This window comes from Ornithorhynchus anatinus, chromosome 1, assembly GCF_004115215.2.
Source record: "Ornithorhynchus anatinus isolate Pmale09 chromosome 1, mOrnAna1.pri.v4, whole genome shotgun sequence".
Lineage (NCBI taxonomy): Eukaryota > Metazoa > Chordata > Mammalia > Monotremata > Ornithorhynchidae > Ornithorhynchus > Ornithorhynchus anatinus.
In genome coordinates this window covers 71,913,371-71,929,912 of record NC_041728.1, presented here as the reverse complement: position 1 = coordinate 71,929,912, position 16,542 = coordinate 71,913,371, and the positions used below count along the sequence as shown (strand labels likewise).

Sequence of the window (16,542 nt, the reverse complement as noted above, 5' to 3'; positions counted from 1 at the left end):
GGGAGGGGCTGCATAAGGCATTCCATATAATTGTTCCTATGGAAGTTCCAGAATGATAATAATAATAACAGTAATTTTTGTTAAATGATTACTATATGCCAAGCACTATACTAAATGCAGGGATAGATACGGGATAATAAAGCCCCACCTGGAACTCACAGAGTAAGTAGGAAAGAGAACAGGGATTGCATTCCCATTTTGCCTATGACAGAATTGAGGCACAGAGAAGTGTCTGTGCCCACGGTCGCCCAGCACACAAGGGGGATTAGAACCCAGGTCCTCTGACTCCATGGAGCTTTCCAGAAGGAGCAGAGAAAGACTTGGCTGCTGATGTGGATGGTACGACCATCCTTCCTGTCTCTCAAGCCCGCAACCTTGGTGTCATCCTTGACTCAGCTCTCTCATTCACCCCACACATCCAATCTGTCATGAAGACCTGCCGGTCTCACCTTGACAATATCCCCAAGATCCGCCTTATCCGCTCCATCCAAACGGCTATCGTACCAGTACAAGCTCTCATAATATCCCAGCCGGATTATTGTGTCAGCCTTCTCTCTGTTCTCCCTTCCTCCTGTCTCTCCCCACTCCAGTCTATTCTTCATTCCGCTGCCCGGATCATCTTCCTGCAGAAACGCTCTGGGCTTGTCACTCCCCTCCTTAAAAACCTTCAGTGGTTGCCCATCAACCTCCACATGAAAGAAAAACTTCTCACTGTGGGCTTCAAGGCTCTCCATCACCTTGCCCCCTCCTAACTCACCTCCTTTCTCTCTTTCTACTGCCCACCCCACACGCTCTGCTTCTCTGCCGTTCACCTCCTCACTGTCCCCCGTTCATACCTTTCCTGCAGTTGACCTCTGGCCCACGTCCTACCACTGTCCTGGAATGCCCTCCCTCCTCACCTCCACCAAACTAACTCTCTTCTCCTCTTCAAGGCCCTACTGAGAGCTCACCTCCTCCAAGAGGCCTTCCCAGGCTGAGCTTCCCCTTTTCCCTCTGCTCCCTCTCTGCTCCCCCTCTGCCCTCTGCTCCCTCCCCCTTTCCCCCTTCACCTCCCCTCAGTTAAGCCCCCTTTCCCTCTGCTCCTCCCCCTCTCTCTTCCCCTCCCCTCAGCACTGTGATCATTTGTATATATTTTTATTACCCTATTTATTTTGTTAATGAGGTGTACATCCCCTTGTTCTATTTATCGTGATTATGTTGTCTTGTTTTTATCCGTCTCCCCCAGTCAAACTGTAAACCCATCATTGGACAGGGATTGTCTCCATCTGTTGCCGAATTGTACAGTCCAAGCGCTTAGTACAATGCTCTGCACATAGGAAGTGCTCAATAAATACTATTCAATGAATGAATGATGTAATGGGAATAGTTAATCAATCCATTGTATTGAGTGCTTATTGTGGGAAGAGCACTGTACTAAACACTTGGGAGTGTGCAGTACAACAGAGTTGGTAGACATGTTCCCCGTCCAAATTGAGTTCACAGTCTAGAAGGGGGAGAATAGTCTAGAACGGGAGAATAGTTGAAACATTTGTGCATAGCACACCATCTCCTCTCTCAACTTCTACTGGCAACCAACCTAAAATGCACATTATTCTCTGAAGAGACACTACTTTCCTTTTAATCAATTATCTTCACTATCTCTGTAGAAGTGAGCCCCATGTGGATAAAGGATTGTGTCTCATCTGTTACATTTGTATCAATCCCTGGCACTTGCCACGGTGCTTGCCGCTAAAGAGTGTATAATAAATACCATAACCATAACTAAATGGAAAAACAAATTAGTCTCACTGATGGGAATTAATCCAACAAGATTTTTTGGTGATAATCAAATGATTAATTACATGCCTTTCATCAAAAACAGAGGGTATTATTTTGGGGAAAAGTTAGGAGCACTAAATGGAATTTTTTTAAGTAGCAACGACTTCACCATTACATTGCTGGATTGCCAGAGTGTCTGACAGAAAAGAGTTCACATTCCTGCCTAACTATAATCCTTCAGTTTACAGAGTGATTTGGAGGATCAATATAAAGTCAAATGGAAAATAAAACCCTAATCAAAACACTGAGAGCAAGCAAGCGATCAATGCTTTTCTCTATGACATTTCTGCATTCTTGGTTTGGAGGTTCTTTAATAATCATCAAACTAACTATTCAATTTTGCTTTATGCTCACCTCAGTTTCTCATCTGGGATTGTCCAATGGCATTATAGTAGTTTATAAGGATCTATTTTAAATAGTATTTGTTATGTGATATCTTTATTATTACTATTATTAAGTTCCAGGCACCATTCTAAGTGCATGCTAGAGAAGTTGCAAGCTAATCAGGCTGGACACTGTCTACGTCCCACATGGGTTCTCAGTATTAATCTCATTTTACAGATGAGGTAACTGAAGTGGAGAGAAGTTAAGTGACTTGCCCAAGGTCACACAGCAGGCAAGTTAAGGGAAGCGGCGTGGCTCAGTGGAAAGAGCCTGGGCTTCAGAGTCAGAGGTCATGAGTTTGACTCCCGGCTCTGCCACTTGTCAGCTGTGTGACTGTGGGCAAGTCACTTAACTTCTCTGTGCCTCAATTACCTCATCTGTAAAATGGGGATTAACTGTGAGCCTCACATGGGACAACCTGATTACCCTGTATCTACCCCAGCGCTTAGAACAGTGCTCTGCACATAGTAAGCGCTTAATAAATACCAACATTATTAAGTAGAGGAGCTGGGATTAGAACCCAGATCCTTCTTATTTCTAGACCTGTGCTCTATCCACTAGGTCGCGCTCCTTCTTAAAACAAACAAAGCATCTAAAACAAGCAAAAGCATAACCACATATAGCTGTGGTTAAACTATGTTTTTTTCTCACCAGGTAAATCTAACCAAGGCCAGAGATTTTCCGTGCTTATGTGCTTGATAACACATTTAGCTGGTGCCCTGTGAAAAGGATTATCATTCCTGCTTTCAAATGGGAAACTAAATGGAACAGTGAAGCAGCGCGGTTTGGTGGACAAAGCATGGGCCTGGTAGCCAGAGATTATGGGTTCTAATCCCAACTCTGCGACATGGCTGCTATGTGACCTTGGGCAAGGCACTTCACATCTCTGTTCCTCAGTTACATCATCTGGTAAATGGGGATTAGGACTGTGAGCCCCATGTGGGACAGGGACTGTGTCCAACCTGATTACTTTGCACGTACCCTAGTGATTACAACAGTGCATGACACATAGTAAAGTGCTTAAAAAATACCCTTTTTTAAAATTCCTTGTCCACAAAATATATTTTCAAAGGGTCTCCTTCACCATTAGGCCACTTGGGAATCTGTGACTACTTAAAAATAGACAGCTAAGGTAAACAGCTCCACTCCTTTGTGCCTTCATGCACTTTTTCTACCATGACGTTTGCCAACCCTTTACTAATCCCACCTTTGGGTGAGATAAGTGAGCCCCAGATCTGATCAGTAGTTTCAAGAGCAAATGATTTTTCCATAATGTGAATATGTTCTTCTAATGGTGCCTTCACTCCTCTAGCCCCAACCCACTCACTGTACCTCAATCTATCACATCATTGACCCTTACCCACCTCCTGCCTCTGGTCTGTAACTCACTTCCTGTTCATATCCAACAGATGATCACTCTCCCTACCTTCAAACCCTTATTTGAAGCAGCAGCGTGAGAAGCAGCGTGGCTCAGTGGAAAGAGCACGGGCTTTGGAGTCAGGGCTCATGAGTTTGAATCCCAGCTCTGCCACTTGTCGGCTGTGTGACTGTGGGCAAGTCACTTAACTTCTCTGTGCCTCAGTTACCTCATCTGTAAAATGGGGATTAAGACTGTGAGCCCCACGTGGGACAACCTGATTCCCCTATGTCTACCCCAGCGCTTAGAACAGTGCTCGGCACATAGTAAGCGCTTAACAAATACCAACATTATTATTATTTAAAATACATGTCCTCCAAGAGGTCTTCCTCAATTTAAGAACTTATTTCTTCATGAGAAGAAATTCACAAGCAGCAGCATCATTTAGGGGTTAGACGTGGGCCTGGGAGTCAGAAGGTAATGGGTTCTAGTCTGCTGTGCGACCTTGGGTAAGTCACTTCACTTCTCTGGGCCTCAGTTGAACTCATCTGTAAAATGGGAATGAGAGTTTGAGCCCTGGGTGGATCAGAGACTGTGTCCGACCTGATTAACTTGCATCTAATCCAGGGCTTAGAATACTGTTTAGCACATAGTAATTGCTTAACAAGTACCATGATTATTGTTATTATTCTACATCACCTTTGAACTTGGATTCGTACTCTTTGTTGACACCAACCTCAGTCCTACAGAATTTATGATGTACATATCCATGATTTATTTTAATGTCTGCCTCCCCTCTAGACTGCAAGATCCTTGTGGGCAGGGAATAAGTCCAATACCTTAACTCAATTATATGGTGCTCTACTAAATGCTTAGCACAGTGCTCTGCACACAGTTAGTGCTCAATAAATGTAACTGTTTGCTTGATTTATCCAGCTGGATGGAATGTGAAGCCATGTTAGAACAATTCTCACATACTTAATTGATTTTACCTATAATTTCCTATATTTCCTAGAATTTCCTGAGGCGAGAATATTATCCCCATGTTACAGGAGGCACGACTGTAGTCCTTCTCTGTAGCTTGAGGGGCTAAATTTGGCAGCAGATTCAATAGCCACAAATTGAAAGTTTCTATAAAGTTTTGGAGAGTTCCTCTAAGAGGAGACCTCCATTGATTGGGTAACAGAAACTACCCTTTTAAAGTCCAAAAATGAAAGACATCCTGGAAACTTCATTAATGAGGCATTAAGAGAAAGTTCTTTCAACTTCATGACTCCAAAAATGTTTGTAATGAAGGTTAAGCCCATGTATCCATTAGCTCTATGTGTAAGGCACTTTGTTTCATAATGATTTTCTTCAAAGATACCTTCCCAAGAACAAAGCACATGGTCTAGTTGTATTGATTATTTTACTCATTTCTCATTATACCATGAATAAGATGGTTTAAAATGTTCACAGAAACTCTCAACTTGGGCTACTTCATTAGTTTCTCATTGTGGGCAGAGATTGTCACTCTATATTGCTGTACTATACTTTTCCAAGAGCTTAGTAAAGTGCTCTGCACATAGTAAGTGTTTAATAAATACTGCTGAATGAATGGTTTCTGGACAAATACATGAAAGCTCTTGTGGCAGGAATTGGAATGATCAGGTTCTAGTCTGTGAATCAACAAATCTACCAGGAAATACCAAATGAATTATTTGAAATTTAAGATAGAGGTCAGATTTTCTCCTGCCTATCTTTATGTATTTGTACTCACAAATACCTAACTGATTACATAAGAAAAACAAATATGCTAATTATCTTGGGAAGTGGAAGGGTAATCAAAACAAATACTCCCTCATCTCAACCAGTGCTTTCAGAACATCTTGAAAGTACATAGGAGAGGTTAGGATCTTGAATCTGTATTAAATATGGTTTAGAAAAGATCAAGGAGTTCTCAGCAAAAATGTAACAGCTATGTGTACCTTTTTAAGGTGTCAGTGAGTTCCCTTTAGTTCTAAACACTCTCATCTAGTTGCCACTATTTCTATGTTTTTCTCCCTAACTAGAGTCATTTCTTTATTCTATATATTCCCAAGAATAAGCTTCACACCAAATAGGCACCCAGTAAATACTAATATCACTAATACTATTACTACTACTATTCTACATAATAATAATTCAGTTTAAGTACATTCACAATACCTACCTTTTGGAGGCCATGGAGTAACGTGAATGGGATCCGGTGGGTTCAAGTCAGGTTTTCCACTGCAAAAGGAATGGTAATCGGGACAGCAGTCGGAATGTTCCCTCTCACAGAATTGATCACAGTAACATATTGCATTCATCTCAGAGAAGTAGGTTGAACAGGCATCATCTCTTTCTGCACAACAGCCATGATCCCGACAGAAATGTTCTTGAAAAAGATTTCTTCTAAACCGGGTTCTTGCTGAGTCACTGCCATTCCTAGCCCAGAACATTTTGAGGGACCTGTCCCTTTCCGTGATCGATTGTACCTGAGTCCAAATTTCTGCTGTAAAAAAAGAAAAGACTAATATCTGGTACCTGATCCACATCTTCTGGACTCCGGCCCACCTTCCTAATTTTCCTATGGGGTAGGAGAAGTCAGCGATTCAAATAGGTACAGACTGGTCCTTTTGCAGCCTACAAAGAACCTGAAACTCACCTGCTGTTATTCAGCAGAAATCTCTTAGCAGGGAATCTACCAGTTGCCTTCTACTTGAACTGAATAAACCTCATGTAGTTAACCATTAAACAGAGATAGCCAAGGTTTCAATGTTTAGCCAAGATAAACTTAAGTGCTTCAACCAAGCCATTGCCATTCTTTTAAAGTGAAATTTCATAATTCTAAATATTGGACTGTCAAATGTTTCTCTCTCTTCACTGCCAGGAAAATAAGAAACCTGTTTCTGGAGAGCTGCCTGAGCTCTGAGCTATTAGTTGGTCCAAATTCTTGAGCTGGAAACTTGTACACATGACCAAACTAAATGTTCTTGGGGCTCCTGACAAAATTTAGGAAATTAAAAAAAGTTAAATAAAACTCAATCATGTATTTCCCCTACAGGACTTGTAGCTGAAATCCAGGCTCTGATGAATGTGTCCTTTATGAATTGTGAGGTTAATAAATCCAGGAGTGCTCTATACTTTGAATTAATTTCTCATCTGCAACCAGGTGTCAGCATCATTTTGTTGTAGCTAAGTGTCTATGTCAGCCAGAAACCCAGTTGGGTCCTTCTACCTAAAAGCTGTCAGAGTGTGGAGCTCCTCTTCCCTCTCTGTTCCTGTGTGAAGAAATCAGGGAGCCACAAATATGGTCCCTCCAGTATTTTACCATCCTTAATAGTAATAATAATAATGATAGTATTTGTCAAGTGCTTACTATGTGTCAAGCACGGTACTCAGCGCTGAGGTGGATACAATACAGTCAGGACCCACACAGTCCTTGCCCCACATGGGGCTCATCATCTAATCAATCAATCAGTCAAATTTATCGAGTGCTTGCTCTGTGTATTACAGGCTTGGAAGAGTACAGTCTAACAGAGTTAGTAGACACGTTCCCTGCACACAAGGAGCTTACAGTCTAGCCGGGGAGACAGGTATTAATATACATGATTAAATTATCAATATGTACATAAGTGCTGTGGGACTGAGGAAGGGGTGAATAAAGGGTGTAAATGCAAATACAAGGGTTATGACTAAAGGGAGTGGGAGAAGAGGAAATGAGGGCTTAGTTGGGGAAGGCTTATTTGAGGAATATTTCAGAAATCTTTGAAGAATCATTCCCCTTAATGAAATCCATGCCCATTACCCCCATCAGCTGTTTTAGACATTTAAATCCCTTCTCAGGTTCCCTGTTTCTCCCCCCTCCCCCATTCCTCACTCCCAACGATCTGGTCACCTACTTCATTAGGAAAATTAACACCATTAGGTCTGAGCTCCCCGAAGTCACCCCTCCCCCTTCTCTTCCCGCCCCCCCTTCCGCCCCCACCCCCAGCTCTCAACCCTCTCCTCTACTTTCCCATTTTCCGAGCAGTATCTCCAGAGGCGATCTCCTCCCTCCTCTCAAGTACCTGTGCTTCTGACCCCATTTCCTCTCACCTCATAAAAACTCACTCCCCGTCCCTCCTCCCCTCTTTAACTTCCATCTTCAACGGCTCACTCTCCAACGGCTTCTTCCCCTCTGCCTTCAAACATGCCCATGTCTCCCCCATCCTAAAAAAGCACTCACTTGACCCCACTGCCCCCTCCAGTTATCACCCCATTTCCCTCCTACCCTTTTTTTCTGAACTCCCAGAGCGAGTCATCTACATTCGCTCCCTCAAATTCCTCAACTCCAACTTTCTCCTGGACCCCCTCCAGTCTGGCTTCCGTCCCCTCCACTCCACCAAAACTGCCCTCTCAAAGGTCACCATTGACCTCCTTCTTGCCAAATCTAATGGCTCCTACTCTATCCTAATCCTCCTCAACCTCTCAGCTGCCTTTCACACTGTCGACCATCCCCTTCTCCTCAACACGTTATCCAACCTTGGCTTCACAGACTCCATCCTCTCCTGGTGCTCCTCATCTCTCTGATTGTTCATTCTCAGTCTCCTTTGTGGGCTCCTCCTCCCCCTCCCATCCTCTAACTGTAGGGGTTCCTCAAGGGTCAGTTCTTGGCCCTCTTCTGTTCTCCATCTATACTCACTCCCTTGGTGAACTCATTCACTCCCATGGCTTCAACTATCATCTCTACACAGATGACACACAAAACTACATCTCCTCCCCTGTTCTCTCTTCCTTCCTCCAGGCTCCTGTCTCCTCCTGCCTTCAGGACATCTCCACCTGGATGTTCGCCTGCCCTAAAACTCAACATATCCAAGACTGAGCTCATCATCCCTCCCAAACGCTGTCCTCTCCCTGATTTCCCTGTCACTGTGGACGACACTAACATCCTTCCTGTCTCATAAGCCCACAACCTTGGTATCATCCTTGACTCTGCTCTCTCATTCACCCTACACATCCATTCCGTCCCCAAACATGCTGGTCTCACCTTCACAACATAGCCAAGATCTGCCCTTTCCTCTACAGCCAAACCGCTACCTTGTTAATACAGTCCCGACTGGATTACTGCATCAGCATCCTTTCTGATCTTCCAACCTCCTGTCTCCCCACTTCAGTCTATACTTCACTCTGCTGCCCAGATTATCTTTCTATAGAAACACTCTGGTCATGTCATCCACCTCCTCAAAAATCTCCAGTGGTTGCCTATCAACCTTCGTATGAAGCAAAAACTCCTCACTACTGGCTTCAAAGCTCTCCATCACCTCGCCCTCTCCTACTTCACCTCCCTTCTCTCTTTCTACAGCCCATCCCATACACTCCGCTCTTCGGCTGCTAACCTCCTCACTGTGCCCCGTTTTTACCTGACCTGCCGTCAACCCCTGGTCCATGTCCTACCTCTGGCCAGGAATGCCCTCCCTCCTCACATCCGCCAAACTAGCTCACTCCTCCCCTTCAAAGCCCTACCGAAAGCTCACCTCCTCCAGGAGGCCTTCCCAAACTGAACCCCCCTTTTCCTCTACTCCTCCTCCCCTCCCAATCCCCACTCCCTCTGCTCTACCCTTCCTCCCTACCCCACAGCATTTGTGTATATATGTACACATTTATTAGTCTATTTTATTAATGATGTATATATAGCTGTAATTCTATTTATTTATTTTGATGCCTGTCTACTTGGTTTGTTTTGTTATCTGTCTCCTCCCTTCTAGACTGTGAGCTTATTGTTGGGTAGGGATTTTCCCCATCTGTTGCCAAACTGTACTTTCCAAGCGCTTAGTACAAGGCTCTGCACACAGTAAGTGCTCAATAAATAATATTGAAAGAATGAATAAATGAATTAGGAGATAATAATAATTATGTTGGTATTTGTTAAGCATTTACCATGTGCAGAGCACTGTTCTAAGCACTGGGGGAGATACAGGGTCATCAGGTTGTCCCACATGAGGCTCACAGCTAATCCCCATTTTACAGATGAGGGAACTGAGGCACAGAGAAGCTAAGTGACTTGCCCACAATCACACTAAGGTTTTGAAAATGGGGAGTCTGACTGTCAGATAAGAAGAGGAAGGGTATTCCAGAACAAAGTCAGGATGTGGAGAAGATGTGATGGTGAGATAGATGAGATTGAGGTGCACTGAGTAGGTTGACATTAGAGAAGCAAAGTATGAAGCCTGGCTTATAGTACAAAATCAGGGAAATAAGGTAGGAGTGATTTAAAGCTAATGATAAGGAGTTTCTGTTTGATGTGGATGTGGATGGGCAATCACTGGAAGTTTTTGAGCAGTGTGGAAACATGGACTGAATGGTTTGGTAGAAAAATGATCCGGGCAGCAGATTGGGTGGGAATGAGAATATGAGGTGCTTTTGTTAGTGGGACGTCCATGTAGAGATGTCCTAAGGCAGAAGGAAATATGAGCCTGCAAAGAAGGAGAGAAATCAGGGCTGAAGATGTAGATTTGGAAATCACCCACATATAGATGGCATTTGAAGCTATGGGAGTCTATGAGTGCACGGGCTTTGGAGTCAGGGCTCATGAGTTCGAATTCCAGCTCTGCCACTTGTCGGCTGTGTGCCTGGGGGCAAGTCACTTAACTTCTCTGTGCCTTAGTTCCCTCATCTGTAAAATGAGGATTAAGACTGTGAGCCCCACGTGGGACAAACTGATTCCCCTATGTCTACCCCAGCACTTAGAACAGTGCTCGGCACATAGTAAGCACTTAACAAATACCAACATTATTATTCAAAGGAGTGGGTGACCCAGAACTGAGCCTTGAGGGACTCCTACAGTTAGGGCGTGGGTGGCAGAGGAGGAGCCCACAGAAGAGACGGAGAATGAGCAGCCAGCAAGATAGGTAAAGAGCCAAGAGAGGACAGTGTCCTTGAAGCCAAGGTTGGATAACGTTTCCAGGAGAAGGGGATGGTCGGCATTGTTGAAAGTTTCAAATTCCCATTTTGCAGATGAGAAAATTGATGCACAGGGAAGTTAAGTGTCCAAGGTCACAGAGCAGGCAAGTGGTAGAACCTGTCACGTGGCTCAGTGGAAAGAGCCCAGGCTTGGGAGTCAGAGGTCATGGGTTCGAATCCCAGCTCTGCCACTTGTCAGCTGTGTGACTGTGGGCAAGTCACTTAACGTCTCTGTGCCTCAGTTACCCCATCTGTAAAATGGGGATTAGCTGTGAGCCTCACGTTGGACAACCTGATTACCCTGTATCTACCCAAGCGCTTAGAACAGTTCTTTGCATATAGTAAGCGCTTAACAAATACCAACATTATTATTATTATTAAGTCTTTGGACTCTCCAACGAGTGTTCTTCTTATAAGGTCACACTTTGTCACAGAATTAGTAACGTAAGCACATTGGCATTGTTGTTAAGCTGGATATGTTTTCACATCCTTTATTACAAGGATCACCAATTAGCACATCATACAGCAGGGCAGTGGCTCTACTGAGGGGAAAGTATTCCTGATGTCCAACTCTGCACATAGCCCATCGGGTTAGCCAGTGCACCAATCTAACCAGAAATATCTGTGGTGCTCCCTCTCTCTAATATTCAATGCCAGCTCAGTTTGGGATTCCCATTCTAATCAACTGCCTGCATTGTCAAATACAGCAATAAAATTCCACACATGTTCAGTGGGTTACCCAGTAATGTGCATTTGCTCTGTCATTATGCAATACTTTATACATCAGATATATGAAGTGGAAAGTCTGCTGCTGCAGCATCTCTCTAATCAACAGAAATTTCATCCCCTTGGCTCATAGCTTGTTTTCCAGCAATTAGACCCAGCTGAGGCCTAAAATACGATAAAAAGGAAGATTTCTGTTCTGACTTGGCTGTATCGTGCTCACCTTTTTTTGTCAATGTTCAACACTGTTCTATATTCTGAATAACAGTGTGGTGTTATCGTGGTCTATGTGGTGCATACATCTAGTACTTTTAAGAGTACTTTTTCTGGGACCACAGAAATCAGGGAGTGAAGCTTAACTGGAGTTAGAAGTAGTAGAATAGTTTAGTAGTACATCATGGTGGTATTTGGAGTGAATGAGCAAAGAACTGGACAATGAACCAATGAAAATAAAAATTATTGAATGAGGAATCTAGCACCATAGCACAAAGGTTAGGAATTGGTGCAGAGAGTGGGCAAACATACGCAGAGACAAAAATGGGCAATTGCTGGAGGCCTTAAAGGAATTTTTTTTTAAATTATTGCTTATGTGACATTGCTAAGCCAAATTCCATGATGCAGTGTCTATGAAATTTTCCTTACTTCTGGAGTGCCTAAAAGGACAAACTGGGCATAGAATTCATGTAATGTCCAGTCAATGCAGAAAAAAGTCTGGCTCTCAAGCAATGCTTTGCACATAGCTATAGATTTTTAAAAATCCTACAACTGTTAACTTACAAGTTCAGCAGGGCACTGTTAAAGGATAGAGATGAAAATAAAATATTCTGAACAAGGAGATTCAGATGGCTTATCCTTAAACTCTCCCACTTCCACCATCATTTCCTTTCCCGTGTGGCTAACCTTCCAGATGAACTGTAAGCTTACAAAATGTGTGCCTTTCAATTCTCCCATGAACAAAATACAGTTCCAGTGTATACCTATAGTCATAACTCCCTGCAAAGAAGACCAAAAAAAAATCCACAGAATATAGAAGTGTTGAAAATTGACAAAGGGAAACAACCGCGAATCACATTATCCCACAAAATTATACCTCACTCTTTCAAGTTACAAGTTAACATATTTATATTCAAGTTATATGAGAGCAGAAATAGCTCATCCAGACATATTTGATATGTTCCATTGATCATTGACCAAGGAAACAAGATCACATGAATGAAACCTTAGTTAACCTGGTTGATTAATTAATTTGACCTTTGAAACTATGATCCCAATTTCCTGGAAGGCTGAGTCTTGTAGGCCATGGTTAATAGCTTCTTTGATGATGGAAAATCTTGGCTTTGTAGTCACGGAGAAAATCATATCCTAATCTCAAGCTTCACAGTGGTTTGAGACCAAGGTTCTAATGTAGAAGTCAGAATGCTAATAATGTCATCAGTCTTGCCTTTGACTTGAGTGACCTTTGGCATTCATTCATTCAATCGTATTGATTGAGTGTTTACTGTGTGCAGAGCACTGTACAAAGTGCTTAAGCTTTCGAGCCAGTCTTTTCACCAAGGATGGTGATACGGTGTAATTTCTGCCATGAGCATCTCTAAACTGTTTTGGGTTTCAGGAAAATACTATTGTGTTGGCTGTGAGCACATGTTTATTTTAGTTGTCTTCCCATTAAGAAGGGGAGAGTGCTTTGGTAGGGTGTGACCAAGGATGCTTGAGGCAGTTGGTCCTGCACTAATGCTGTGGAGATGAGTATTGTGTCCCCTGCACATGGGACACAGGGGCTATTTGGTCCCTAAACCTCTGGGCCAGGTAATCCATATACCTGTTGTATTGTACTCTCCCAAGCACTTAGTACAGTGCTTTGAACATATTAAGTGATCAATAGGGAATCATCATCATCATCATCGGGGGAGTGACTATAGTGGTTGGGGCCAGAAAAGGTTAGGGGTGCCTAGAGGCAGCAATAGTAATTCAGCTGCACCCCTAAACAAGTTCTCTGGAGAGGAAATGTGAGCTCTCCTTCCCTCTCCTTTTATTTCCCTTGTTTCACTGCCTTAATTATGATATTTTAAAAGTGTCTACTATGTGCTAAGCACTGGGTTAAGCATTAAAATAGACTTAAGAGTATTCGATAGTACATGGGGTCTCACAAGCTAAGAGAGAAGGTGTGTGGGGAAACTTTTCCCCATTTTTCAGATGTTTTAACTGAGGCCCAGAGAGGCTAAGTGACTTTCCCAAGGTCATAGCACCGGCCAATGAGAGAGGTGGGATTAGAACTCACCTCCTAGCTCCCAATCCTGAACTCTCTCCACGAAGCGACACTGCCCTCTTGCGGTGGCAATAATAATCATAATTTGCCATTTGTTAAACCCTTGCTATGCTCCATGAACTGTACTAATCATCAGTCAATCAACTGTATTTATTGAGTGCTCACTCTATGCAGAACACTGTGCTAAGCGCTTGGGAGAGTAAAATACACAGAGTTGGTAGGCATGTTCCCTGCCCACAACAAGCTTAAAAACAGCCTAGTGGGATAAATAGGCTTTAATATGATAAAATTAACAGCACAGTTCCAATTAAGTGCTGGAATAGATACCCTACCCCACTTCAAAGTCTTATTGAAGGCACATCTCCTCCAGGTGGCCTTCCTTGACTAAGCCCCTCCTTTTCCTCTTCTCCCACTCCCTTCTGCATCACCCTGACTTACTTTGTTCTTCCCTGCTTCCAGCCCCACAGCATTTATGTTCAAATCTGTAATTTATTTAACTATTTTAATGTCTATCTCTCCCACTATAGACTCTATACTAGTTATGGGCAGGGAATATGTGTGTTTACTGTTATAGTGTACTCTCCCAAGTGTTTAGTACAGTGCTGTGCACACAGTAAGTGCTCAATAACTACGATTGAATGAATGAATTCAAAATTAATCAAGTCAGATATAGTCAAAGTAGGAAGAAGAATGAGCACTGAATTCCTAGTTTACAGATGAGGAAACTGAGGCACAGATAAATCAAGTGACTCACCCAAGATGATGCAGCAGACAAGTGACAGAACTGGGATTACAGCCAGATCTTCTGACTCCCAGACCTGTGTTCTTTCTGCAAGGCTACAGTTCTGACAAGCAAGACATTTGTTCTGAAACAAAGAATCTCACAATCCACAATCCAGCAGCCCCCAAAGTGACCATAAAATTTACCCTTAGGCTTTTTCCAGTCTGTGCCCTGGCAATAGCAAAGGGGAAATTTCTCAACAGGAAAGTCACAGGAAATTCCCTCCCTGGGCCAGATTGAAGGGGTGACACAGAAACTCTCAATGGACTGGTGAGTACAGACATCATTTCTTCAAGACAGGCTTTCGCTTGGACTTGAGAAGTGTGATGAGTTGAAAACCTGGAATGCTGTGAAGTTCATGTTGTGTTTATTTATTTTCATTCCAAATTGTGTGAAGTCTGCACCTACGAAGTGGCATGTCTTGCTCATTTTTTATAAATCTTGAAGGCAGTCTTTGGATTCAGGAATGGTCCATTACCATTGAGAAATATGTGCCACTCTCAGTGATTTGGGACATTACCTCTAAATATTCTGCAGTGTTTAAGCCATTGAGTATAAATATCCAAACTACTCACACCCATCAATCAAAGCATAAAAGTTCCTTAAATCATGTTGTTCAAGTTCTTCCCCAGAAAGTCATCTTTTATTTCATCAAGGACCTTCCCTTCTGTGTTTGTTGTGGCATTAACATGTGACTCCATCTTCCCTTTTCCCCCAGAAGGCAGAACTCTGAAAACTGGGGTTAGATGTTGCCTTATCGATCATTTTACACAATTTAATTGGTATATTCAAGCCACAGTGAACAGTGTGAGGTGAAACTGCATCAGTGAATAATCCACTTTAGAACCTTCCTACTTTATGGCATTCATTAGGAAACCTTGCAACAAAAAGAAGTTGTGGGCAGTGTCAAATTGGAGCAGGCTTAGTCACTACTTCTGAGAAACTCACCCAAATATCCTTCCCCTGTGAACTGCTGCAGATTGGGAAAATGGCAGATGGGTAATCTGGGAGATCACTCTATGTGGTAGCTTGGCTCCACTAGGCTCCCATACTTATCTAGCAAAGCTCCTCTAGTCCCCGTCCATCATGCCTAAGGCCACAGCTATATACCAATAATGTTGGGCTCACCAGCTGTCACTGTGTATTCTAATTCATTCATTCAATCGTACTTATTGAGAGTTTACTGTGTGCAGACCTCTGTACTAAGTGCTTGAAAAGTACAATTCAGCAACAAATAGAGATAATCCCAGCCCAACAAAGGGTTCACAGTCTAGTCCTGGCTGTACCACTTGTCTGCTGTTTGATATCGGATAAGTCACTTACCTTCCTCAGTTTCCTCCTCTGCAAAATGGAGATTCAAAACCAGTTGTCCTTCCTTCTTAGACTGTGTGCCCTATGTGGGTCAGGGACTGAGTTTGAACTGATTATCTTGTATCTGCCCCAGCCCTTAATATGGTGCTTGGCACTTAAGAAGCGCTTAATAAATACCACAGTTATTATTATTGTGTAGTCCTAATAATGTATGTAGCCTGGAATTGCAGGAAAATAGAAGCTTACCTGATTAGGAGATAGAAAACTAACAAGTTAATGAGAAGAGGACAAGTTCATACTCACACACCTGAGTATAAAGCTGAGAAATAACAGATCACCGTTGGACTTCTCCATGGACTGCCTCCGGTGCCCAGAAACTTGGTCACTTCTTGTCCTCCGTGGACTGGAGACTCAGTCAGCTGAAAGGATGCAGTGATGGCAGTATCCCCCAAAATAGCTCAATTATGGTCCACTGTTGCTTTTTGGATATGATTATGGGCGCTGGACCCAATCCAGCAGAGAAGAGCTGTTAGCCCCTGAAATAAACTCTGCCAACCCACACCGTGTTTCCTGCTTCGTCCTTTTTAGGTGACGAGCAAATTCCCTGAACTGGTTCAGAACAGGCACATATCTTCTAGACTGTAAGCTGTTGGTGAGCAGGGAACGTGTCTACCAACTCAGTTATACTGTACTCTCCCAAGAGCTTGGTAGCAACACAATGCACACAATAAGTGCTCAATTCATTCATTCATTCAATCAATCATATTTGTTGAGTGCTTACTATGTGCAAAACACTGTACTAAATGCTTGGGATATTATAATCTAACAATAAACGGACACATTCCTTGCCTACAACAAGCTCACAGTCCAGAGGGGGAATATATACTCAATATATATGAGAGATTGATATACAGTTAGCATTTCCTCTAATCCTATCTTCACTTTGTCCAGTTATAA

At 42.9% G+C, this 16,542-nt stretch overlaps 1 protein-coding gene across 1 annotated transcript in view; it reads right to left on the bottom strand.

The window, feature by feature from the left end:
- The window catches only part of TINAG (tubulointerstitial nephritis antigen), a 105,869-nt gene extending 99,623 nt beyond the window's left edge, over nt 1-6,246 (bottom strand). The window contains exon 1 of the mRNA XM_029074029.2: nt 5,751-6,246. Coding sequence (XP_028929862.1) covers nt 5,751-6,117 — 367 coding nt within the window. The 5' untranslated portion in view covers nt 6,118-6,246. The remainder of the gene's footprint in view (nt 1-5,750) is intronic.
- Nucleotides 6,247-16,542: the final 10,296 nt, after the last annotated feature.